General features: G+C 43.5%; 1 protein-coding gene across 7 annotated transcripts in view; it reads right to left on the reverse strand.

Annotated features, from left to right (window-relative positions):
• RUFY3 (RUN and FYVE domain containing 3) overlaps positions 1-27,928 on the reverse strand; it is a 75,982-nt gene that overhangs the window by 30,612 nt on the left and 17,442 nt on the right. For all 7 annotated transcript variants that reach the window (XR_014027024.1, XR_014027025.1, XM_081332052.1 and 4 more), the window contains exons 2-5: positions 6,053-6,226; positions 4,235-4,352; positions 2,595-2,696; positions 859-982 (exon numbers count right to left, since the gene is read on the reverse strand). Coding sequence is in view for 5 of the 7 variants with exons in the window: in XM_081332052.1 (XP_081188178.1) it covers positions 859-982; positions 2,595-2,696; positions 4,235-4,352; positions 6,053-6,226 (518 nt within the window). In the remaining 2 variants the exon portion in view is untranslated. The remainder of the gene's footprint in view (positions 1-858; positions 983-2,594; positions 2,697-4,234; positions 4,353-6,052; positions 6,227-27,928) is intronic.

Below are 27,928 nucleotides of genomic sequence, written 5' to 3' on the forward strand. Positions count from 1 at the left end.
CACACCCCCACCCCTACCATGAGCTCGTGGCCGATGTAGCACCCGGAAGCCTGGTGGGCAGAGGTCAACCAAAGGGACCCCACCCTCTGGGCCCAACCAAGTCTCCGTGATGCAAGCCAGGTCCGCATGCTCACCCTCAACTAAATCCCTAACGAGGGGAGCTTTGTTAACCACGGACCTGGCATTCAGGTACACCAGCCGGAGCTCAGGAGGCTGCACATCCTCGCTCCCGGAGCCTCGGGGAAGAGGCAGAGGGTCGGAGCGCCTCACCGCTTGCAAATAGCGGAGGCGGCCCTCCCGGTAACGATACGGCCCTCTGTCTATCCACCTGCTGCCATTCCCCGTCGTGGGAATCGGTAATCCCACGACCCGCTCATGAGCCCCGGAGACAACCACACCCCGTTCTCCCCCCGAGCGGTCGGACCCAAGTCTGGCCTGGGCCATGGTTGATTGGCCACCCCCCATAGCCAGACAACCCCTATCTCCCACCCCTCTCCCTAACCCCATAAAAAATTTTGATAAAAAAGTAATCAGAGGCCTTCTATTAAATTTGTGTTGACGGCCCCTGCCCCTGCCCAACCATGACCTCGATGACTGAGAATCTCCACAGACATTTACCTCATTATGTTACTGTGTGCTTGACTATCTTGTATTTTCTGTTTCTGGATGATGACAAAACTACAAGTTTTTGTTAGTGTCTCTGACTTTATCTGGACAGCTGCACAATTCCCTGACACTGTCTCAGAATTCAATAGCCCAAATGCAAGAAAGCTAATTGTTATCTACAAGCTATAGTAACTCAAGAGGACGCAGTAGGTCACCTCACCCCTAATTATATGTAAACTAAAGATCCGGCACCTGAGAATCCAAGTCTTCTCCTTTCATGCAAAAATTTGCATCAATTACATTGAGGCCCACTAAAAGTCCAGCGATTATAGCACCTTCTTCCTCCATCATGAGGGCATTTGGTTCGTAAAATTCACTGCAAAACATATTGAAATATAAATTGTTACATCATCATCATCATCATCACTGATCATCGCACAGTCAACCAGATGTTCAGACTGGATTTGGCATTTTCGTTTATTTTATTATTATTATTATTAGGCATACACAGTCTACGTAACTAGAAGTAAAACTTCTATGGGAGTCTGGCAGTGGCCTCGTAACTGACTATCCAATTCAGTCTCTGGCGTTGCTTCATGCAGCTCTCCTAGGGAACCAGAGAACACACCTCATGGGGAATCTTGCACAATACGCTTAACAGTTTGCGTTATCGGTACCTCAATCGCAACAAGGGGACTCTTTCCATCCCCACTGATACAGGGGCAGAGGCACTCCTTCCAGTATCACACCTAATTCTGTTCAATTTCAAACAGACCACGCAAGGCAGGTTAAAACCAGGTGGTTTCGTAGAGGGATCAGTAATGGTCAGGCCACAAGTCAAGAAGGTACCTTGGACCATTCGTCTCTCCAGGCATCGTCGGGTTTAAACTGAGTAGACGTTAAGTAAAAAGCTGTTTACATAATGGCAAGTTCTTTTACATACACACTCTTGGCATGTATAGCTGACTTGGCTATGAAGATTCATATCCAGCTTACCTGTCCTCAACCTTCTGAGGACATGAGAAGTTTATACGCAGCAAAGCAACCTGGTGCTCACACACCTAAGTTCACTTTATTATTATTAAATAAGCTCACCCATCACTTCATTTTAGAATGGAATCTCTATGGCGGGGCCCCTACATCTATCGTTTTTCAACCATTCACCTGAAGCCACAAGACATGCAATTAACGTAGGTCAACAGGCAGCAGGGGGTCTTCACCTCTAAGTGGGCATGGCCCCCATTTTCCAGCCACCTCGAGCAGCAGGATCTGAAGAAGAGTTTTAGCTGCGTTCTTTTACCTTAGCCATGTTTTACGGGAACTATATTATGCAAGCTAGAATTCCTACTCCGTTATCCAAGGTTAGAATATTTCAACCTGCAATTGGAATGACAGAGGAGTTGGGGCCCTCACCATTCAGAGGAACCAAACGGAACTCCAAAGATCCATCAGAGAAACACGCATACGTGTTTTACTATTACATAAAAAGTAAACAAAAGGCATTTGTAGAGCAATCGTTGCAGGTTATGGTGTGGTATCTCACAGGTTGGAGAGCAAGGATCTAAGTCCGTGATGGGTTGGGAAACTGCCAGCTAGGCTGGAAGGAGGAGTCAAGTGAGAGCCAAGCTTGGAATCATTGCACGACTGCAAGCACCGTAAGCTTGACTCCCTCAAGATCCATGAAGCCTTATCTGGTTGCTTCCAGGGGAAGGCAAGCAGTCTGGGAAGATTCTTGTAACGTAAGTGCTAAACAATAAAGTTACTGACTTTGGCTACTTACGAGAGGCTACGGTTGCTTGCTCCCGACATGATGTATTCTAGCAAGTCCCCAAAAGGGAAAAATTTTAAATTTCCTCCTCTTAAAATTTTTAGAACAGTGAGAATAACAATATGTAGTTATGGAAAGATTGCTTAAAGAGAGCAACTGATTTATGCCATGGATGCCAGTTTAACAGGGATCTCCATTCAAGGAGAAACCAAGTTCTTACCTGAGAATTTCTCTTCTGTTTATCAAGGCTTTCATGTACTCTGAAAGTTTCTTCTGCATTAATGCCAGACGCAGCCAAGCTCTTCCCCTTCCAACGGGCGTCCTACCAGGTCCCAAAGACAAATGATAAATGTTGTTACACATAAGGTGGCATGTCATCTAAGTGCCAAACTCAACAATAAAAGCGGGCGACTATTTTTCCCCCCCAATTAGAAAAAAAGAAATAAAAGAGGGGTGCGGTGGCTGAGAAGAGGGAAGGGGTGTCCTGATGCGCAGGGTGAAAAAACTGACTTGAATGTGAACTTTATTTGAAGTATTTTTCCAATCATACTCTTAGAAGTGTTATAACTTGCTTAAGAATCAGTTAGCAGTGGCTGTGTGGTTAAGACCAGGGCTTTTCAACCTTTTCACCCATTGTACTGCTTTTAGGATATGGCAACATGCGAGTAACACCAGTCGCCTAGCAAGGTGTCAAAAACCTGACGACCAAAAAAAAAAAAAAAAGGAAAAAAAGTGATGAAGTACAGGTAGTCCTCGACTTACAAGTTTGCTTAGTAACTGTTTGAAGTTACAATGGCACTGAAAAAAGTGCCCGCCCAAGCCACAGCCAAGCAAGAGACCTACCTGCCTGCCCGCCCAGTGGCGCTCTTCCTCCTGTCTGAGGTTTTCATTGTTGGGAGCATTTCTGTTGAGGATTGGCAGCGGGGGGTGGGGGGGTTGCTTGGTTTTTATTTCCCCCCCCTCTGCTGGGTGGTTGCAGCAGGTTTTGGTCACTTCACATGACCCTGGGACACTGTGACCGTCATAAATATGAATCAGTTGCCAAGCATCTGAATGTAAATCACAAGACCATGGAGATGCTGCAACATTCCAGCTGATCGGCGCTTCTTCTGGGCTCAGCAGAAGTCCCAGGATCAGCGCTGAGCTCCAGCTGGATCCTGGCACTGATCCTAGCACTTTCCCTGAACCCTGACAGCCCTGCAGCTCCAGCCGTCTCTTGCTCAGGTTTGTCCGGTGCTGCCACCGGTTCAGCTCATTCTCCTCCCCTGCTACCACTTTTCTAGGATGGTCGCGTGCCACCTGCTAGGTGCTAATGTACCACAGGTGCTACCCGTAGCACTGGTTGAAAAGCCCTGGTTAAGACGTTAGGCATGTTGACTGGAAAGAAGTACTGCACGATGGATTGATCTCCCATTACTTGACCCAGCTCCTGTCAACTTAGCAGTTCAAAAGCAAGCAACTGCAAGTAGATGAATAGGTACCACTGTGGTGGGAAGATAACAGGGTTCCTTGTGCCTGAACTTATTATAGTCATGCTGGCCACATGGCCACAGAAGCGTCTTTGGACAACTCTGGCTCCTTTGGCTAAGAAAAGGAGATGAGCTCCACCGTCCAGAGTCAGACATGACTGGACAGGCAAAACCTTTACCTTTTTTTAAACCTTAAATACAGGTATTCCTCGGTCTACGGCTGACATTTTGCATAAAGAGCAAAGCATATCCAATACAACCTTCTACTTCTAAAAAGGAGCTGTTATAGACTCCCGAATGATGCTTAATAAACGGAGTTACAGCTCGACAGTATTTCTAAGAAAAACCTGACCAGCATCTTGTTGAAAGAATAGAAGACGACAACACTTACTTTAGCCCAGGCAAATCTTTAACGCTTGCGGTGATTTCTCCAGCTTCAGGAACAAACTTCTCTACCAATTCCAGAGGTCCCCAAAATGACTTATTTTGGCCCAGAAAAGTCTTCTTGGCTAAACAAAAACATTTTTTGTTTCTAATATCTGAATTGGCATTTTCAAGTTATTTGGAATAGTGAGTGGCATTGCATTAGAAATTCAAACACTGTCTTTTAAAAGCTCTCAATACTGTATCTTAATCCAGCCTTCCCCAATCGTGTCTCCCAAATATTTGCAACAGAATGATTAATTCCAGTTAGGGCTTTAATTCCAGGGGGAGGGCTTGCTTTCAGAACTGAAGAGATTGGACATTTGTCTGAAATGGTATAGTCTTCTGCTCGAGCAGAGGGTTGGACTAGTTATTTGTTTGTTTATTAAACTTATCTCACCTAGAGGAGATTCTAGGCAGTTCATAATTATAAAAACCACAAGATGAAACATGAAAACAATACATATTAACACTAACATTGATTTAATATTGGTTCTTCCCCCATTAATTTAAAAATGGTCCCGTCTTGTTCCATTCAAAAGTATACATTAAATGTTTTAGTAGATTCCATCAGTCAATAAATTGATTTTGTAGGCTTAAGATTCTTATTCTACTGGGGTAGACCACCAAATCAGGTCCTGGATGTTGGATATGAAGATGTATTGAGGGAAACCTGAAAATAAGGTCTACCTTATGTGTGGGAAACTGCCCACTAACAAAAAATGAAAAAAAATACACTTCATGGACTGATTAAAAGGCATGCTCTAAAGTGGACTATTCCTTTAAACCAGAAGTCTCCAGCTTCTCAACTTTCAGACTTGTGGACTTCAACTCCCAGAATTCTTACATACCTGGCTGAGGAATTTTGAGAGTTGAAGTCCACAAGGCTTAAAGTTGAGCATGGCTGGCTGAGGAATTCTGGGGGTTGAAGTCCACAAGTCTTAAACTTGCCAAGTTTGGAGACCTCTGGTTTAAACAATATCTTTACTTAAGAAAACTACTTAGGAAAAAAACATACTGCCCTATCTACTAGTTTATTCCAGTTTGAGAATTTGGATATAGTCCCCAGAGGAGATCTTCGTCAATTTATTTGTTGTTGTTGTTAGTTGCGAAGTCGTGTCCGACCCTTCGCGACCCTATGGACAATGTTCCTCCAGGCCTTCCTGTCCTCTACCATCTTCTGGAGTCCATTTAAGCTCACACCTACTGCTTCAGTGACTCCATCCAGCCACCTCATTCTCTGTCGTCCCCTTCTTCTATTGCCCTCAATCTTTCCCAGCATTAGGCTCTTCTCCAGTGAATCCTTCCTTCTCATTAGGTGGCCAAAGTATTTGAGTTTTAGCTTCAGGATCTGGCCTTCTAAAGAGCAGTCAGGGTTGATCTCCTCTAGGACTGACTGGTTTGATCGCCTTGCAGTCCAAGGGACTCGTAGGAGTCTTCTCCAGCACCATAGTTCAAAGGCTTCAATTCTTTGGCGCTCAGCCTTTCTTATGGTCCAGCTTTCACTGCCATACATTGCAACTGGGAAGACCATAGCCTTGACTATACGCACTTTTGTTGACAGGGTGATGTCTCTGCTTTTTAGTGTGCTGTCTAGATTTGACATCGCTTTCTTCCCAAGGAGCAAGCGTCTTTTAATTTCTTGGCTACAGTCCCCATCTGCAGTGATCTTGGAGCCCAGGAAAATAAAATCTGTCACTACCTCCATTTCTTCCCCATCTATTTGCCAGGAATTGAGAGGGCCGGATGCCATGATCTTGGTTTTCTTTCGTCAATTTATACCCACCTTTTAAGCCATGCTTAAGGCAGTGCTCCATGACTACAAAGAACTGCTGGAGAGGTGCATAGTCGGAGTCCAAAGTTCTCCCAAGATTTAGAGCGGATTCAATCAAGCCCTTTATGCTTAGTTTCGCCATATTCATCAGATTCATGCGTTCATTGGCCATGACATAGTTGGGATCTGTAACAAAACATATATACAAGATTTAATAAAAAGCAGGATCATAATTTCATGCAGTGAAAAAATTTAAGAAAACACAGAGATAACAGCTGGAAGACGTAAGGAGCAGATTAGGCCGGATCATTGTGGAAAAAGTCTATCGAATTTGATCGCTAAGCGTTGAGACTTACTTGATGGAACATCAATATAAAGAATATTGCATATTGTATTTTATTATATCATTAAGAATGACAACTGTCATATCTACCAAGATAGTTCAAGAATGGTTAAAGTTAAAAATGATGCTTGCAGAAATCAGGCAAAATTTTAAGGCAGACTTCCCCAAAGACTGAATCGAACTAAATCTCCCAAATTTTCACCCTGGTGGTAGAAGACAGTTATATATACAGCTAGTTCTCGACTTACAACCACAATGGAGCCCAAAATTTCCATTGCTAAGCTAAGCAGCTGTTAAGCGACTCACATCCTACTTTACGACCTTTTTGCCATGGTTCTTAAGTAAATCACTGCAGTTGTTAAATGAATCACATGGCCATTGCCCGGATCCCAGACCCTGCAACACCATTGTAAATAAAAAGCCTGCTGGCTGTGGAATTCTGGGAGTTGAAGTCCACACATTTTAATTCTGAGAGTTGAAATCCGCACATTTTAAAATTACCAAGTTTGAGGAGAAACTGCTGCAGACAAATGTTGCACGTATACTTCACACGTGGACTGAAGCATTTTTTGGCTTTTCAACCTATACCGCTGCAACAACCCCACTAAGTATTATTATTATTAAGTCTCCTGGTAAACTTAATTAGCAAACCTATTTACAAAGACAATGTGTGTTGCATTCAAGACCAGGGCTGAGATTGAACAGTTCCATAACGGAAACAGCGAACCAAGAACAGCATAATCTAATATATGCAAAGGAGTGTGATTGTCTAAGGAATTATCTAATGCAGTAGAAGATTCTTCTGCCTCTAAGAATGATTATTTGCATTGCAAATCATGCATGAATTGAGAGTACATTTAATCAAGCTGCATAACACTTGTTTTACACTTGGAGCAGGTTCTGCTGGCAGGATCTCTATAGGCGAGGCAACCTTAATGGGTGGGCATGGCTGGCTGTAGAATTCTGGGAGTTGAAGTCCACAAGTTGCCAAGGTTGGATAACCCTATCGTGGACTAAACGCTTTGTCAATTTACATGCCTACCTACCCATTTGTTTTAGTCGTGTCCCTTGTGAATAAACTTTGCTCCTGTGGTTAGCAGAAGGAACAAAATCATTGAGCACTGCACGCTTTTTTTTAAAAAAAAAAGTCTTAAAACTGACTTGCATGACAAAACAGAAAGTCCCAAAGCTTGAGTTTAAAGACTTTGATAGACAAATCAATAAAGTAAGTATTTTCTCACTAAACAGAATTCTTTCCTCCCATGAAAACTGGTATGAAAACAAGTACAGGAACTGCAATTGAGTTTGTTTCCAAAGGAATACAGATAATTTTTTACTAAACCAAATTTCCAAGCCGCTAGCCTATGGATTGTTGTTGTTAGTTGCGAAGTCGCGTCCAACCCATCGCGACCCCATGGACAACGTTCCTCCAGGCCTTGCTGTCCTCTACCATCTTCTGGAGTCCATTTAGGCCAGGGGTCGGAAACCTAAAAAAGGAAAAGAGCCACCGGGAACCGGTTCCATCACAAATTAAAAAAACTGGGAGCCGCGTGCGTGTGTCCATGCACGCGCATGCACAAAAAACATTTTGCGCATGCGCAAAACGTTTTTTTGCGCATGCGCGGACGCACGCGGTTGCCAATTTTTTAAAAAGTGAGATGGAACCAGCTTTGCAGATGGGCCGCGGCAGCTTCCTCAAAGAACGACGCCGCGGCCCGTTCGCGCGGAGGTACGCGCGCACCTCTCCAAAGGTTTGGGGAGGTGCGCGCGCACCTCTCGGAACGGGCCGCGGCGTCGCTCTTTCAGGAAGCTGCCGTGGCCCATCTGCAAAGCTGCCGCTTTCGGCAGCTTTGCAGACGGGCCGCGGCAGCTTCCTCAAAGAACGACGCTGCGGCCCGTTCGCGCGGAGGTACGCGTGCACCTCTCCAAAGGTTTGGGGAGGTGCGCGCGCACCTCCGCCCATTCGGGGAGGTGCGCGTGCACCTCTCCAAACGGGCGGTGCCACTCTCCATTTGGAGAGGTGCGCGCGCACCACTGCCCGTTCGAAGAGGTGCGCGCGCACCGGGCGGCTGGGAGCCGCAGGAGACGGCTCAAAGAGCCGCATGCGGCTCCGGAGCCGCGGGTTGCCGACCCGTGATTTAGGCTCACTCCTACTGCTTCAGTGAGCCTATGGATAGCGTCTTTTAAGACCATCCCTCAATTAGAAAATGTAACTCATTTTGTACTTTCATACTTAAAATGGACTTCATGCTGACGGTACTTATAAAAAAAATTGCAATATGCAAAGAACCTTTGTTTTTCTAGTTACCGGTTGTTCTCAACATATGATACCTGAGCCTCGCTATACAATCATAAATCTTGCAGGTCATTAAGCAGATCATCACGATTGACCCAATTTTATGACATTTTTGCGGTAGTTGTTAAGCGAATAATAGTAACTGTGAGAGCCGTGTGCTGCAGCTTCCAAAAAAGCCAACACAGTTCTAGGCTGCATTACCAGAGGGATACAATCAAGAACACGTGAAGTGTTAATACCGCTTTACAATGCCTTGGTAAGGCCACACTTGGAATACTGTATCCAGTTTTGGTCATCACGATGTAAAAAAGATGTTGAGACTCTAGAAAGAGTACAGAGAAGAGCAGCAAATATGATCAGGGGACTGGAGGCTAAAACATATAAAGAGCAGTTGCTGGAATTGGGTATGTCTAGTTTAATGAGGAGAAGGACAAGAGGTAACATGATAGCCGTGTTCCAATATCTCAGGGGTTGCTACAAAGAAGAGGGACTCAAGCTATTCTCCAAAGCACCTGAAAGCAGGACAAGAAGCAACGGATGGAAACTAATCAAGGACAGAAGCAACCTAGAACTAAGGCAAACAATTAATAAGTGCAACAACCTGCCTCCAGAAATTGTGCATGCTCCAATTTGGAAGTTTTTATGAAGAGATTGGACAACCATTTCTCTGAAATGATACAGGGTTTCCTGCCTGAGCAGGAGGTTGGAATAGACCAGGGGTCCCCAACCCTTGGTCCGTGGACCAGTACCGGGCCGCAGCATGTCAGCAACTGGTCCGCACAAACAAGGAAAGCTCCATTCACACCGTGCAGGCAGCACACAAAACCATGCCCCCTCCGGTCCACGGAAAAACGTCTTTCCACATAACCTGTCCCTAGTGCCCAAAAGGTTGGGGACTAGAAGACCACCAAGGTCCCTTCCAACTCTGTTATTCTGAATCTGCCATTGTTAATCAAACCTATTATTTGCAATGGGCGTTTTTTGCTGGATATAAATGCCAGTTGCAATTTATTTATTTTTTTAAATCCCATTTATATCCTGCCCTTCTCCGAAGACTCAGGGCGGCTTACAATCTAAAGCACAAATCAATGAAGTCTTAGCAATAGCCTTCATTCTATGTATATGCCTGCTTATTAGGGCTTTCGCCCCCCCCCCCCAAGCGGCATTATTACAAAGTCAGCTTATTGCCCCCAACAATCTGGGTCCTCATTTTACCTACCTCGGAAGGATGGAAGGCTGAGTCAACCTTGAGCCTGGTGGGACTCGAACCTGCACTAATTGCAGGCAGCTGGTGTCACTTAAGGAGGCATTAGCCCACTGCTCCACCAAGGCTCTTGCAGTCATGTAGCAACGGGACGCTGCAAATGGATATAAGTGCGTGTTCTCTTTTTTGAATAATTAAAATAGCCATCTCTTTTTCCAGATTCACACATCGTGGGCTGTCCCCTGACACCACTGGATGACCTCGCCAGGACCCGCTGCCTTGGAAGAGTGAGGAAAATTCTCAGGGACGACTCGCACCCTGGTTGCTACCTCTTTACTCTCCTACCATCGGGTAGGAGATACAGAAGTACAGCCAGCCGTACCAACAGGCTGAAGAACAGCTTTTAACCATGGGCTGTCAGGCTCCTGAACGGGAAATAACTCTATGTATGATAGACTTGCGAGGCCGGCGCGCTGTGCAATTCGCTGCCACGGTATAACAAGATGGTGGGGTTTGTTGTGACTGTGAGTTGTGGTGGCGGGGGCACGAAGGGAGGCTCGGCCAAGCTCACTGCATACATGTTGTACTTTGATAACAAAAGGTTCATTCATTCATTCAGCTGCTTTTGAAGTTGTTCCTGGCTGCCTTCATACACCTGTGAAAGCACAGCCATCTCACACGTGTGAAAATGGAGGGGTGGGGCTTTTGAAGATGGTGAACGTGCCTGGAAAGCGATACAATTGCTTTAACCACTTTTAACCATTTCTGTCAACAGAAGAGAATATTTTTAGCTCGGGGTTGAACTGTGGGTTCCTTGGTGCTCTCTGGGGCTTGGTAGTTTTCTTGCAGACATTTCACGACCCAACTAGGTAACATCATCAGGGTTAGAAGGGAGTGGGTTTTATGGAGAGGAGGAGGAGGAGGAGGGAAAAGTGCTTTATTCTTGCTCCCACACCTTCCAAAGAGTTCCAAACCCACCACTTCCCCTTAAATTGAGACTAAAACAAGGCGTATTTTGACAAACGCGTAGTCCCAATCCCAAATCTGTAAGAACTGATCAGTAACAGATGAGATGCTGAACTAAAATCATGGCCATTTTTCGTATGTTCGTCTGCCCAGGGGGACAACCTATTCTTCTCATGACCACAATTGAATTAGATCATGATAGATCAAGCAATCCTATTTCTGAGATAATGAAAATCTTCTGAAGCCAGACCTTTCTGATGTAAATGTGGGAGCCAAAGAAACACACAAAAGCTACTCAATTACATTAGTAAATATAAATCCACAAAGCTGAAAGCTTACAGTTTTCTGTCATAATATCAAGATTCTTATCCATTTCGGCTTTCTTGCCTAGACGTGCGGCACAAAAATTCCCCCCCAACTGCGACCAGATGCTGTTTCATTTGTTTACATCCTTTCCACACTGAATTGTGGCATATCACACACAGGCTGCATTTACATCACACACACACACACACACACACAAACAAACACAAATCAGCCAATCACATTTCAGCCTGCTGTTTTGGCAGGAGCTAGCTAACATGTAATTACTTTATTATTCCAACAATTTGTGAAACCTAACTGTGATCTTGCTAACCATTGGTAGGCATACAGGGTGAGTAAGACTGCAAGTTACAAACAGAATAGCAGAATAACAGGAGACCCTATACCATTTCAGATAAATGGCTGCCCAGTCAATTATCTCAAAATGTTTGCCTTTGTCCTATAGGTCCTCCTGCTTGAGCACGGGGCTGGACTAGAAGACCTCCAAGGGCCCTTCCAGCTCTATTCTATTCTATTCTATTCTATTCTATTCTATTCTATTCTATTCTATTCTATTCTATTCTATTCTATTCTATTCTATTCTATTCATTGTGAATATTCAGGATTGCATTAGGAGAATGGGCGGTAGGTGGAAAAAAAGCTACATTTAAGAAATGCACAGGAAGTTATATTAGACATTCAGAGGAATGATAGCCTTTATAAGTGAATGAGGGGGGAAAAAACCTGTGGGTTACGTTGTGTTCCTGGGCTGCATTAACAGAAGGGTAGAATCAAGTCTTAATACCACTTTACAATGCCTTGTTAAGAACACACTTGGAATACTGCATCCGGTTTTGGTTGCCACAACACAAAAAAGATGTTGAGACTCTAGAAAGAGTGCAGAGAAGAGCAACAAAGTTGATGAGGGGCCTGGAGGCTAAAACATACGAAGAACAATTGCAGGAATTGGGTATGTCTAGTTTAATGAAAAGAAGGACCAGGGATGACATGATAGCAGTCTTCCAATATTTGAGGGGCTGCCACAAATAAGAGAGGGGTTGGGGGTGTCAACCTATTCTCCAAACATAGCTCCTGAAGGCAGGACAAGAAGAAACAGATGGAAACTAATCAGGGAAAGAACGAAAGAGAAATTACCTGACACTTAGATCAATCAGTGGAGCGGCTTGCCTACACAAATTGTGGGTACTCCAACACTGGAGGTTTTTAAAGAAGAGATCGGACAACCATTTGCCTGAAATGGTACAGGGTCCCCTGCTTGAGCAGGGGGTTGGACTAGAAGACCTCCAGGGTCCCTTCCAGCTCTGTTATTCTCTTAATCTGCTGCAAGAAACGAACAGAAGAAACTAAGCAAACAAATGCACGGGGGTGGCACCAAACATTTGTCAAAGGTTTTTAAAACTTTTTGTATTACAAAAAATGAAACAGTCAAGAATGAAGGGTATACATACTTTATTGTCATTTTTTTTTACTGTGAGCACACTGGCCCATATTAAAAATGAAATTCTGTTGCCTGCTCTCAAAAGAAAGTACGGTATGTATCTCCCCATACACATACATAACACACGTATACACATCATATAAAGGGACGCGGTGGCTCAGTGGGTTAGGACGCTGAGCTTGTCGATCAGAAGGTCGGCAGTTTGGCGGGTCGAATCCCAAGTGCCGCGTAACAGAGTGAGCGCCTGTTACTCGTCCCAGCTTCTGCCAACCTAGCAGTTCGGAAGCACGTAAAAAATGCAAGTAGAAAAATAGGGACCACTACGGTGGGAAGGTAACACTTTTCCGTGTGCCTTTGGCATCTAGTCATGCCGGCCACATGACCACGGAGACGTCCTCGGACAAACGCTGGCTCTTCGGCTTTGAAACGGAGATGAGCACCTACAGTCGGAAACGACTAGCACGCATGTGCGGGGGAACCTTTACCTTTACACATCATATATACAAACACACCATACTAGACCCATACATACATAGATACACACACACACAAATATTAATCCCCACTGAAGAAGAAATAATAAATAAAATTTTATCCTGCGCCAAAGTGGACAGGTTAACTCTAGAGATTTAAAACAAAACGGAAACAGAGTATTATGAAATTTGGAAAAATTTGTATGATTGTTTAGAGACAAGGAGGATCGCTGAGATGACTATCGATTGATTAGCTGATAACATAAGGACTTCTTATTAGCACCTATATCAGGACACAACTGAAAGATATGTAAATACAACGTTGACGACTGAAAGACGGTTTACCGAAAAATTTACAGATGTTATATGTACAGTTTGTTACACTCTGTCCTGTCGTAGAACGTATTTTAACTTTCTGTTTTTCTTTCTGTAACATAAGGTAATACTAATAGCAGCCAGGGAAGTTGGATCATGTCCACTTTTGTTTCTAAATGTACATTTAATAAAAAAAAAATTCAAAAAACAAAAACAAAAAACAAATATTAATCACTGTCCATTTTGAATACCTAGCAGAAAGAGGAAGCCTGAGTGTTCACAAGGTTGATGCTATATGGAAGGCAAAAAACTGTGACTGAATCTGGATGGATAAAACAAAGCCTCTGTTGTGATTCAGGGTCAGCCTGTGGGTTCGGCAGTTGGGTCGGACAACTGAGAGGAGGAGGAGGAGGGGGGTGTTGAAGAGCTTGCTGAGGGGATTGGACAGCTTGATGAGAGCCCCCAGCAAGGCCCCTCTCATCTGGTCACGATGCAGACCCAGCTGTGTGAGCCTGACAGCGTGGATGAAGATGACCCACAGCTGGCCCTGTTCAAGGACGTCTGACGCAGGAGGCAGTCAGTCAGGAGTAAACAGAGGAAGGCAATGGGGCACCTCGGAAGGAGGCAGAGAGAAGCCACGCCCTGAACTGTATTTAAGGGGAATGTGTGGGAGGGCTGGTTTGCTGAAGGCAACCCCTTGGATAGTTCCTGTTTCTTAGCTTCTGTTTTATGGTTGGTGTCTTGTCTTGCTCTGTTTTATGTGAATAAATTTGGCAGGCTTTATTCCAGCCTCTTGCCGTTTGTAAAGGGGTTGTCCCTGCTTTTTCTGCAGGGCCGGTAGCAGGCTGGTACAGAACAGCCTCTTCCCAGAAGGTAGCAAGGAAAATAGGTCGTGAGGAGAACGTGTAGCGTCCCAGACAATCCTGCGGACCCTGCTCAAGCATCGCTTATATGCCACATCCTGCAGCGAAGGGAGTGAAGTGCCGATAATCTTTTCTGCCGTCCTCACCACTCTCTGCACCGCCTTCCTGTCCGAAGCAGTAAGGCAGTGAAAGGTTTACAACAGATGCCATTTAATGAATCCTTGAACCTGAAATAAATGTACTGTTGACCCTAACCCTTTCGGAAAACATTCCAGCATTCCTCTTTGCTCTTGTTTTGTTTTTTTTTTGAGGTTTTTAAAAAGTTTTGTTTGCTCCAGTCCAGTAATGGTCAGATTTAAAAAGCTCTTCTATTATCTGTTGCCAGGAGCATGGGCTGTATCGATTATTAATATATTTAACGCTGTTTTCAGGAATTTGGTTCTGGATGTTCAGGGACTAATCGACTTTCATTTTGAAAAACAGGTTACAGGTAGCCTTCTGCTTGTAACCACAACTGGCATCAGAATTTCCGTTCTTAATCAAGGTGGTTGTTTAAGTGAGACAAGGCCGATTTTATGACCCTGTTTTTGTCACAACTGTTAAACAAATGACTGGAGTTGTTCAGTGAATCTGGCTTCCCAATTGACTTTGCTTGTTGGAAGCCTGCTGGGAAGGTTGCAAATGGTGATCACATGATCCCGGGACAGTGCAATTACATGCCAGAGGTCAAGCGCCTGAATTTTGATCCCATGACTGTGGCGAACTTTGAACAGTCATTAAATGGATGGTTGTAAGTCAAGAAGTATGTAGAATAGAGTAGAGTAGAGTAGAATAGAATAGAATAGAATAGAATAGAATAGAATAGAATAGAATAGAATAGAATAGAATAGAATAGAATAGAATAGAATAGAATAGAATAGAATAGAATATAGAATGGGGTAGGCAACCTTGGCTCTTTTATGACTCATGGACTTCAACTCCCAGAATTCCTGAGCCGGCCATGCTGAGGGGAAAGAGAGAGGTTTCCAAGCTGAGCCATGCTGGCTCAGGAATTCTGGGAGTTGAAGTCCACGAGTCATAAAAGAGCCAAGGTTGCCTACCCCTGGAATAGATTAACAACTTTATTGTCACTTTGAATGTACACTAATTGGCATACATTAAAATGAAATTTCGTTGTCTACAGAAGTATACAGCAAGATACTAAGAGAGAGTTCAGCTTCTGGAGTTCTGGTATGTAGGTAGACTTCGACTTAACAGCCATTCATTTTGTGACCGTTCAAAGTTACAACAGCACCAAGAAAAGTGACTTATGACAGTTTTTCACACTTATGACCGTTGCAGCATCCCCACGGTCACATGATGAAAATTTAGACGCTTGGCAACTGACTCATGCGTCTGACAGTTGCAGTGTCCCGGGGCCATGTCACCACTTTTTGTGACCTTCTGACAACTAAAGTCCACGGGGAAGCCAGATTCACTTAACAACATTCTCACAACAACTGCAGTTGCTAAGATTCTCTTAATTTAAGTTAAATTCACTTAACCAGGGTGGCGAAAAAGGTTGCAAAATGGGCCCAAACTCACTTATATAAACTGTCTCACTTATCAAAGGGGAGTTTGGGCTCAGCTGTGGTCAGAAGTCAAGGACTACCTGCATACATTAGCCTTTAAGAGAGTTTCCAGTGTCAACCTATAGAATGTACTTTATGTCTATTTATTATTAAATTTATTTGCAATGAAGATTGTGACCAACAGTAGCCCCCAACTATAAAAATAAATAAATGGAGGTATGGGTGCATATTAAGAATGCAATGGAAACGACAACATTTAAGAGAAAAATGTGTATTTTAACCGAGAAAAACGCAGAACAAGGTGGGGCACAGATATGCATGGACCCTGCAGTGACAATCCCGGAAAGCAGCGGGTGACCCAGCTCCAAAGACGATAAAAGCCATGGGAAATGGAATGTAGAGAATAGCAGGAAGATGTTGGTGTGGCACGCACCTTCTGCATCATCGCGCAATTGCTCCACCAAATCTGTCAAATCCTCCCAAGAGTCTTTGCAAACAGCAAAAAAAAGGAAAAGAAAGAAAAATGTCATGGAAGCCATGATACAAAGAAAAGACTGGGGGGGGCGGGGGTGGGGAGAAAATTCAAGATAAGGAAACGAACAACAGAAAGGGAGGTTGTCACACAGGAAACAAACTGACATCATCTTAAGGTTTAAAGTTTTAAAAGCAATTTTAATTACGATACCGCACAGTAACACAGAGCATTAAAGCGACAAGAAAGAATGGGTTTTTTTTTAACTAAGTCAAAAAAGGATACTAGGTATATTAAGTTTTAAATTATTTTTAAGAAGGTAATTCAAGTGAATGTGTAACCCGCCTTGTTATGGAGCAGAATGTTTCAAGAAGTTATATATACCAGTTTCCGACAATTTTTAGAATTATTGGAGAGCTCAATAGAAAAATCCCATTGTATGGTATTTCGCACCATACAATCATTATCTCTATATTAAACAGTGCTTTTTTTCAAAAAAAAAAAAGGTGCCGGAACTCTCATCTTGGCAGGCGCAGGAGGTGGGGGGCGGGGGGGCAGCGCTGCTGCGGTCACGGGTGCGAGGGGTGTTGGCGGCGGGCTGCCCCCCAGGGCCAGAGCCGGCGCGGCTGGTGCTGTGGGAGCAGCAGGGCCCGCGGTGCAGGCGGCGGAGGCGGTGAGGGCCAGGCAATGCAGGGCGGCCACTTAGGCGCGTAGGGCAAGGCAACGATAGCGCAGGTCCAGCACCAGGTAGGCCACCAGCCTGGCTGACACGGGTGAACACAAGGAAGAAGTGCACATGGACTCCGCAGAACCCACCTCCCACTCCTTGTCCTCTCTTACTTACCTAGTTGAGATGGTGCAACATTTTGGCATGCTCAGCAGCAATTCCTATTGGCTTTTGAACTCTTGCACCATGGAATGAATATGACCCCACTATGACACCCTTGTTCTAGATTTGTTCCATCAAAATGAAAGTGCCAAAGAGACAGGAAGGTATAAATCACCTATAATTGACCAACTTGGTGAATAAGAGCCACTGAAATATTCAACCTACTGATATAATACATTTTTTTTTCTTTCTGGGATCCTAATTCAAACTCAATTAAAGTAGCCAAAACACCTTGTGGGAAGCCTTTCTTCCTAGTTCAGACTGAATGTTGATTAAACACGTTAGCCCACCCTGGCTTCCTTCCGCAGAAAAGCTTTAATAATCTTATCCGTACACAGGCATGAACTTGCAACTGTCAAAAGGCAGATGTCTGCTCAGTGCTGGGCCCAAATTCCTGTTTTTATTTTCCACAGGAAGTGTTCATTTTTGCCCTCTGATATCACTTGAAAACATGACACAATCACATTTTCTGGCTTCCAAAATTTAACCGTGCTGTACACATTCAACCATATTGCATAAGGCAGAGGTAGGCAACCTTGGCTCTTTTATGACTTGTGGACTTCAACTCCCAGAATTCCTGAGCCAGAATAGGGGAACTATGGCCCCTTCGTGACTTGTGGACTTCAACTCCCAGAATTCCTGAGCCAGCATGGCTCAGCTTGGAAACCTCTCCATTTCTCCTCAGCATGGCTGGCTCAGGAATTCTGGGAGTTGAAGTCCACGAGTCATAAAAGAGCCAAGGTTGCCTACCCCTGCCCAAGGTCATGTGATCAAAACTGGAGTGCTTGGCAACCAGCCTGTGTTAACAAGAACTGCAGGATGCAATTGTCGTGTGATTGTCGTTTGCGACCTTCCTAGCCGGTTTCTGACAAGCAATTTGGGGGGAGGGGAGGGGGGAAGAGCCAGATTCACTTAACAACCACTTGATTCATTTAACAACTGCAGTGTTTTGTGCTTAATGACCCTGGCAAATAAGGTCATAAAATGGTCACTTAACAACCATCTTGCTTAGCATTTAAATTCTGGTCGTGGTGGTAAGTTAAGGACCACCTTTTACAGCCAGTGATGTTGCACCATATTCAAACAATTGTAAAGCTGAATTGTAAACACACCTGAACCCAGTGAAATTCATGAAACCTCCTTCTAAGTACATTGAATCTGTGACATGACATTCTAATACAGTCCACAGGAACCCTAAAAAACAGAGGAAGGAAGGAAGGAAGGAAGGAAGGAAGGAAGGAAGGAAGGAAGGAAGGAAGGAAGGAAGGAAGGAAGGAAGGAAGGGAGTTCTCTGCAGAACTGGTCCCTTGCTGAAGAAAAGAGAGAAACTCAGAACTCAAATAAACATTACTCGCACACATTTTGCCTGAGGTACTGAGAAGATGCCTCAATTATCCACCTGATATTTCCAAGGCAGGATCTGGAACTCAGGATTCAGAAGAGGGAGAGCAAGGAGTTCTCTCCAATGGGAAGATGATCCATAATGTCTAAACAATGTCTGAGTGTTGGAAGGTTCACTATGTCATCACTAAGAATATAGAGCAGCGATGGCGAACCTTTTTAGAGACCGAGTGCCCAAACCGCAACCCAAAACCCACTTATTTATCACGAGGTGCCAGGGCCGCATCAGCATTGCGGTGGCAGGGAGGCACCTCTGGCATGCAAAAAATAGCGGGTGCAAAAAATGGGCCACCGTGCTGCAAGGCGCAAAAAATGGCCGCCGCCGCACCGCGGGCTGCAGATATAAGGCGCTGCACCGCGCAAGAACGGAACACGGCTAGTATCACACCGGCACTAGCCCCACCCCACCTTGCAGCACGTGCATGCTCGCAGCCCCTTGCGCGCATGCACGCATGTAAAATGCTTCCCCCTCCCTTTTCTTCCAGTCCACCAATCGAGAATGCTTGGCCACCTCTGCTCTACCACCTCTACTTGAGCTGGCTAGTCGGCCAGTATGCCTCCTTTGTGCTGGGCGGGGGTCCTGCTCCGGGCAGCGGTGGCAGCCTGATGGGCCTGCTGCTGGCGGCGGCGGCACACGTGCCAACAGAGAGGGCTCTGAGTGCCGCCTCTGGCACGCGTGGCATAGGTTCGCCACCGCTGATAATAGAGATTCAGAAACTCTTTCCAATCCTAGCTGTGTTTCTCAACCTTGGCCACAGAATTCTGCGAGTTGAAGTCCGCAGGTCTTCAAGGGGCCAAGGTTGAGAAACACTGTCCGAGTGGGACTGTGCCCTTAAGAATACATTCGCGCTGAGAATTGAACGAGATATCAATGTCTTTTTCAAGCGAAATCAAGATCCAACTTCGCAAGCCATTATATTATATTCCTCTTTCCGAAGTATTTCAAAGCACATTTGGAAGAGGTCAGCTTTCCTTAGCACTCAACAAGTATTAGAGAATTCTCCGCATACAAGCTCAACTCTTTCCCATTTTACTCCGTGATCAGGAACACTTTTCTTAGGAACTTGCTAAAAGATGTTAACGCTGAATATTTTAGCTACTGATGGCTACCACTATCTTTACTATTCTTGAACCCTGAACCCAGTGAAATTCATGAAACCTCCTTCTAAGTACATAGAATCTGTGACATGGCATTCTAATACAGTTCACAGGAACCCTAAAAAACAGAGGAAGGAAGGAAGGAAGGAAGGAAGGAAGGAAGGAAGGAAGGAAGGAAGGAAGGAAGGAAGGAAGGAAGGAAGGAAGGAAGGGAGTGCTCTGCAGAACTGGTCCCTTGCTGAAGAAAAGACAGAAACTCAGAACTCAAATAAACATTACTCGCACACATTTTGCCTGAGGTACTGAGAAGATGCCTCAATTATCCAACTGATATTTCCAAGGCAGGATCTGGAACTCAGGATTCAGAAGAGGGAGAGCAAGGAGTTCTCTCCAATGGGAAGGTGATCCATAATGTCTAAACAATGTCTGAGTGTTCCTTAACACTCAACAAGTATTAGAGAATTCTCCGCATACAAGCTCAACTCTTTCCCATTTTACTCCGTGATCAGGAACACTTTTCTTAGGAACTTGCTAAAGATGTTAACGCTGAATATTTTAGCTACTGATGGCTACCACTATCTTTACTATTCTTATTATTGTATTTTTTTTAAAAAAGAGAGAGAGAGATAAATTGGGGTGTCCTTGGTGCTCTCTGGGCTTGGTTTCTTTCCTTTTTTTTGCAGATGTTTCATTACCCAAACTAGGTAATATCATTAGTGCTGGTAAGGAGTGGTGTTTACTCTCCCTGCTAGCACTGATGATGTTACCTTGTTGGGTAACGAAACGTCTGCAAGAAAACAACCAAGCTCAGAGAGCACCAAGGACCCCTCATTTCAATCCTGAGCTGCAAATATTCTCCTTTATGAGTAAGACTTAAATCAGTTTCTCAAAGCAATGAAGTTAACCTTTAAAACAAATGACATACAAATACAGCTAGGCAGGTTAAATTAGATTTGGACTTTGTGGTGTTTTTCAAATAAATGATTACTATTAATTTCTCAACTGTCAACTGTCATGTCTAAAAAGAAATTTGTAACTGGCAAGTACATCTAACAAATATGAAAATGCTAAAACTCACAGCTAAAAGCAAAGGCCAGAATCTAATGAACTGTGTATATTATGGGCATGTTTCTCTGTGTAAGTCACATTTCACATTTGCTTTCTTTTTTTAATCAGTCAATCAATTTTTTTAATCCGCTAGACAGCTGCTTGACAGATCACTGTATCTTTCCTTGGTGGGTAAGGAGCAGAGATTAGAAATTTCTGGAGAAAATTATGACAGGAAAAACCTCAAACTATCATACCATTCATGATTACTCAGGAATAAATACCATTAAATTCAGTGACATCTATTGTCAGGTATACATCAATTTGCTCTCCTAAGATGAGACTTAGATTTTCTTAATCTAAACAAATCCTTCCCTATTTTTAGCGGAATAAAACAGGCACATTTCAAAAATGGCTTTCAGTATCCTGACAATTCCTTGCCTGTAAACATTTTCTTTATACATTATAATTTGATTCTAAATGACAGCGGCAAAAATTATTGCATCCCTTTTCATTTACAAGTATTTATTTGATGTAAATCATATACAGTGGTACCTCAGTACTCATCATTAATTGGTTCCAGAAAGCATGACTACCCAAAACCATAAAAACCAAACATTTTTTCCCCATAAGGAATAATGTCACAAGGCAGCATTTTATAGTGGTATCTTGGTAGTCAACTGCTTTGAAACTCATCAAATTTGATACTCAACTCATTTTGATGAAAACATTTTGTCCCGGTACTCATTGTTTGTGTGGTACTCAACACACAAGTTAGAACTTGTCAAAATGCATTGAGTATCAAATTGGATAAGTTTCAAAGCAGTTGAGTACCGAGGTACCACTGTAAAATGCTTTTACATGGATATATCTAAATCAGGGGTCTTCAAACCTGGCCCTTTTATGACTTGTGGACTTCAACTCCCAGAATTCCTCAGCCAGACACACTGGAATTCTGGGAGTTGAAGTCCACAAGTCATAAAAGGACCAAGTTTGAAGACCCCTGATCTAAATTAAGGGATTTTTCAGAAATTGGGTTTGGAAATCTTTATGCGGTGCCATTTAGGTTTATTCAAAACATAAAACCCACTGGGTTTAATGAGGTTCTCTCCTTAGAAAGAAGATTCACAGACGGAAATCTTAAGTTCCAAATCAGCTTATGGTAAAGAATGCTACTGTTTAAACCAGAGCTGTCCAACCTTGGCAACTTTTAAGACTTTGGGCTTCAACTCTTGACATGCTGGCTGAGGAATTCTGGAAAAGATGACACACCATGAAGTTTTGGGTGACACGCCAATCTTCATCAACACCTGACAACAATTATTCTTGAACGTATGCTTTGTCCTCAAATGATTTTCAGAGGCTACCTGAGAACGGGTGGCCTCCGGACCCTTCAAACGTTGCGCAAGAGGGCCTTGCTCTCACGTGGCCCACCAAAAGTCATATGAGAACAGGATGTGCTTTCATGCAGTTTTCAGGAGACCATTCTCCAAAGTTGCTTCAAGAATGAAGAAAAAGATGTTGAGACTCTAGTGCAGAGAAGAGCAACAAAGATGATTGGGGGACTGGAGGCTAAAACATATAGGGAACGGTTGCTGGAATTGGGTATGTGTAGTTTAACGAAGAGAAGGGTGAGGGGGTGACATGATAGCAGTCTTCCAATATCTCAGGGGCTGCCACAAAGAAGAGGGAGTCAAGCTATTCTCCAAAGCCCCTGAAGGCAGGACAAGAAGCAATGGATGGAAACTAGTCAAAGAGAGAAGCAACCTAGAACTAAGGAGAAACTTCCTGACGGTGAGAACAATTAACCAGTGGAACAACCTGCCTCCAGAAGTGGTGAATGCTCCAACACTGGAAGCTTTTAAGAAGAGACTGGACAGCCATTTGCCTGAAATGGTATAGGGTTTCCTGCCTGAGCAGGGGGTTGGACTAGATGACCTCCAAGGTCCCTTCCAACTACTTCTTCTTCTTCTTCTTCTTCTTCTTCTTCTTCTTATTATTATTATTATTATTATTATTATTATTATTATTATTATTATTATTATTATTATTATTATTATTATTATTAATCTCATATGACTCGAAGCAGCCTTGGGTAAATTGTTGCGGCCTGTCAACAGAAAAAAAAAAGCACCATCTGAGGTGGTGTGTGTGGCAGATCCTGGAGAGCACTAAGCAGCGGGACTTAATCAAGCCAGTCCCCAAGGCTTGGACTTCTTGGGGACCTCCACGGATTGGCCTTTTTGAGTGGCAGCAGTCAAATTAGGCATTTTCCAAATTTTTGATGCATCAAGCTCAAAAGGTTCACCAATAGACAGCCTGGCTTCCTATCATATAAAACAAGATTATCGTGTTGCTGCAAACTGGTAGAATTCAATATTGCAAACCAGCTTACGTTCTGAGTCTCCTTAAAATTAGTTTCTTAAGAGGCAGCCCATCTTGAGAGCAATCCACACGGTTTAAAAAAAAAAAAAAGGGGGGGGAGATGTCAAATATTATTTGAAGTAGAGTTATATCAAATATGTTTTCCTTAAACAAAATCCATCAATAAGTCGTAGCTCTCTGAAAACCTTAATAATAAATTCACATAATTTGCTAAAACGAAAGCAAGGAAATGACACTGTGACTTAGTTCAGTGAGTGAACACAGTAGGTAACTGCACAAAACTTGGAAGACATTATCTGACAAAACAATATCATTTCAGCTGCTATGATAAATACTAGTTTCAACTAAGTATTTGATTAACAGCTAGACTAATTAAATTTTAACAGCTTCCGGAAATTTACAATGGAAATTTAGGATAAATATTGCTTAGTCCATATACCTTGCAAATAAAGATTAGCTAAATAGATTTATGGCTTGGCTACTTAGCTCTTATAATGATACAAGCACATGTTTTTCAAACTAGTCAAAATACTGGTCATTGATCAATGGCCAAGCAGATGATTGCTGAAATTTTAATGATATGGCAACTGATAAAAGTCAGAATTAGGGATGAGAAGTATCAGGATTGATAGCTATAGAGAAGGAAAAAGAGATTTCACTTCACAGCTAGTCCTCAGCTTATGAACATAACTGAGTCCAAAAGTTCCATCGCTAAGCAAGTTAAGTGAGTTTTGCTCCATTTTACCACTTTTCCTGCCACAATTAAGTAAATCACTACAGTTGTTAAGTTAGTAACACCATCAAATCCATCTGGTTGCAAAAGGGGATCCCATGATCCTCTGACACTGCAACTGTCATAAGTACCGGCCAGTTGCCAAGTGTCCGAATTTTGATCACATGACCATGGGGATGCTGTGACGGCTATAAGTGTGAAAAAGGGTAATGTGTTATTTTTTCCAGTGCCACCGAAACTTTGAATGGTCACTAAACGTTGTAAAGTTGTAAGTCAAGGAGTGCCTGCACTAGCAAGCTACTTCCATTTGTTGTCAAGAGAAAGATGGTTGAGTCCATGAAGTCGCCACCACCAGGAGCCAAAGTCAACTTGATGGGAGATTTTTCTTTATTAATCTTTCCTTAAGACTAATAAAACATTTATATATAAAAACAAATAACGTCCATTCATCTGGGTTGGTTTTTCCAATTCCAGCTTCTGCATTTAATCAGCCTTCTTTGCTACTTCTTGAGGGAATCTAAGAAATATTACGAAGGGCGTTTCTTCCAGAAATGAACTCTAACGGTCAAGCCTGAAAAAGATACGTACACTGGGAGGATGATGAATTAAATTTCAAGATACTGAAATTCACAAGACAAAAGCTTGTCTATTTGTCTAACTTGGGTTTGGCTAGTCTAAAGAAAAAAAGAAATGGGGGAGACATGATAGCAGTATTCCAGTTTTTGAAGGGCTGCCACAAAGAAGAGGTGGGGCAGGTTGTTCACCAAAGCCCCAGAGGGAAGGACGAGAAACAATGGTTGGAAACTGATCAAAGAGAGAAGCAACCTAGAATTAAGGAGAAACTTCCTAACAGTGAGGACAATTAACCAGTGGAACAGCTTGCCACCAGAAATCTCACTGGAGATTTTTAAGAAGAGACTAGACCAGACACGTCAAACTCGTGACATCACGTGACGACGCGCAACATATAGGAGCTTTTCCCCCATTGCTGGCAATGGGGTGGGCGCGGTTTCTTCATGACCCGGTGTGGGATTCAGAGACCAGTCAACGCAGGGTGTCCCAAATACGTCTGTCTGCCTATGCAGAGTTTATTGTATTTATACAGTTTAACAAGCAGGAAACTACGCACAGCAAAAGCATTGTTTATTGGTGTACTCCCTAGTCAATCTTAGAGAACATCCGAACATCCCAAGTCAGGGCAGAGTCTCTCTTATCTAGCCGGTTCCTGGCAGTCCTTGGCAAGGCTAATTGGAATGAGCTCAGAGACATGTGAGATACTGAGGCAACAGTATCTACAACCCGACAGTTTGATACCCCTGGGCTAGACAGTCACTTGTCTGAGATGGTATAAGTTCTCCTGCTTATGCGGGGGCTGGACTAGAAGACCTCCAAGGTCCCTTCCAGCTCTGTTCCATTCTATTCTATTCCTAAGGAAGGAAGGAAGAACTACACGATTTAGGTTCTTCCGTAGAATCAAAATAAAATATGTTTTGTTTGATCGAACAACTTGGGATTATTATTTTGGGTCCAGGTTATGTAAGGAACTGTCTCATCCCAACTTTCCCAACTGGGCTAGAAGGGCCACGCTGTGGACCTGTCCGTCAAGGCGGGGTCTGGGAAAAGAGACTTTTCCGCTGTGGTTCCTGCCCTTTGGAACATCCTGAGGTGATATCCACAGCCACCCTTTTGACCTTCTTCCCAAGGGCCTGAAGATAAGGCTCTGTCAGTTGGCCAGGGGTCCTAATAAAGAGGTCCACCATTCTGGAAGTGGCTATTGGATTAAGAAAATCCCCCCCCCCAATACAGATAGTCCTTGCCTTACAACCATTCATTTAATGACTATTCAAAGTTACAACAGGGACGCGGTGGCTCAGTGGGTTAGGACGCTGAGCTTGTCGATCAGAAGGTCGGCAGTTTGGCGGGTCGAATCCCGAGTGCCGCGTAACAGAGTGAGCGCCTGTTACTTGTCCCAGCTTCTGCCAACCTAGCAGTTCGAAAGAATGTAAAAATGCAAGTAGAAAAATAGGGACCACTACGGTGGGAAGGTAACAGCGTTCCGTGCGCCTTTGGCGTCCAGTCATGCCGGCCACATGACCACAGAGACGTCCTCGGACAAGCGCTGGCTCTTCGGCTTTGAAACGGAGATGAGCATCGGCCCCTAGAGTCGGAAACGACTAGCACGCATGTGCGGGGGAACCTTTACCTTTTACCTTTACAAAGTTACAACAGCACTGAAAAAACTGACTTATGACCGCTTTCGCTTACGATCGCTGCAGCGTCCCCATGGTCACGTGATCAAAATTCAGATACTTGGCAATTGACTCATATTTATGACAACGTCACGGGGTCCTGTAAATCAACCTTTGCAACCTTCCGGCAAGCGAAGTCAAAGGGGGAAGCCAAATTCATTTAACAACCGTGTAACTAACTTAACACCTGCAGCGATTCACTTAACAACGGTGGAAAGAAAGGTCGTAACATGAGGCAAAATTCACTTCATAACTGTGTTTCTTAGCAGTGGAAATTTTCGGCTCAACTGTGGCTGTAATTCGAGGACTCCACGTACTTTGTGCTCCGCTTCTCCTCATCTTTTAACTGCGCTTATTACTATCGTTATTTATTGTTTTATCATTTAAATATCTACTGGCTTGTCATGTTTGTAAGTCACTTCCAGATGAGATGGGCGGCAGATAAATCAAATAAATAGATAAATCCATATAAATCAAGTAATTTAAAAAGCGAGGCAGCGTTGTTTACAATGACTTTCTGGAATGCACAACACAACACTATTTTGTAAGGGTGAACGTTGAAAGCATTTGGCATAGTTGATTCCAAGCTACTTCTACAATACATTCTTTTTTAAAAAAGGAATGGCTACAAGTTTATATGCCTGGCGATCCATTAATTGATTAGAAAAAATCAAGTGTTTGGATATGAGAAAATAAATCCTGGAAATAGCAGGATTAACATTAGGTATATTGCACTGTTTAAAATAGCCTTTGACTTTCCATCTTGCTGTATTCTGTGCTGGCTCCATTATACATTCTGTGAACTTATTGTTACCTCTTAGCTGCCTTTACTGAGAATCACGCTGTGGTAAATAATTCACAACTTTGAGGCGTGCAGAGCTTTCCACCATCTAAATAATGAAGAGAGTGATTTTCTTGTGGAAAAAAATAGGAAAATACCGGTAATACAGTGAGGGCCCTTGGTTTCCCCCCTTCCATGTTTCACCGCTGAGCAAAAATCTAATGACCAGTGACTTAGCAACTGTTCAAAGTTACAACGGGCCTACGATATATTTATTAGAAATCAAGCAACACCAGGGTCCGTCTCAAAGAAATGTGTATAAACAAACCCTTTTAAAACAAAAAAACCATCCAAGCTGAGATCTGAGTTGAAGAGAAAGTGGCCTCTTAAATACATCCTTTTCAACGCTTGCAGGTAGAAAGTAGAATGGGCTGATAGTACAGTGAAGAATTAAACAGAAATTGAAGTGCAGGGTAATCTCCTGCGAAATGCAGTTTCCATATATTGAAATCATTTGCTCGCTTTCATTTGCTTACCCTCCACTTCCTCTTATCTGCCTTTCCAGGTAAGAACTGAATAATCCTCAAAGGGCGGGAAGTGTTCGTGAGGGCTCTAAGTGCACAATGGTGGGGCCGTATGATAAAATTAGATTTCCTATAGTGTGTAACTTCCCCAAGCAAAGTAGGACACTGCTTATCTAGAGCCTGTAATTTATGGCCAATGCATCTACATGGAAGGAAGTGTGTAGTGGGGTGCCCCAGGGCTCTGTTCTGGGTCCAGTGCTCTTCAACATCTTCATCAACGATTTGGACAAGGGGATAGATGGGGAACTCATCAAATTTGCAGACGACACCAAGCTGGCAGGAATAGCCAACACTCCAGAAGACAGTCTTAAGATACAGGAGGATCTGGACAGACTCGAACACTGGGCGCTATCTAACAAAATGAAATTCAATGGTGAAAAAAGTAAGGTTCTACATTTAGGCAGGAAAAATCAAATGCACAGGTAGAGAATAGGTGGTACCTTGCTCAATAGTAGT

The sequence above is a fragment of the Vipera berus genome (genome assembly GCF_964194415.1).
Source record: "Vipera berus genome assembly, chromosome: 7".
Taxonomy (NCBI): Eukaryota; Metazoa; Chordata; class Lepidosauria; order Squamata; family Viperidae; genus Vipera; species Vipera berus.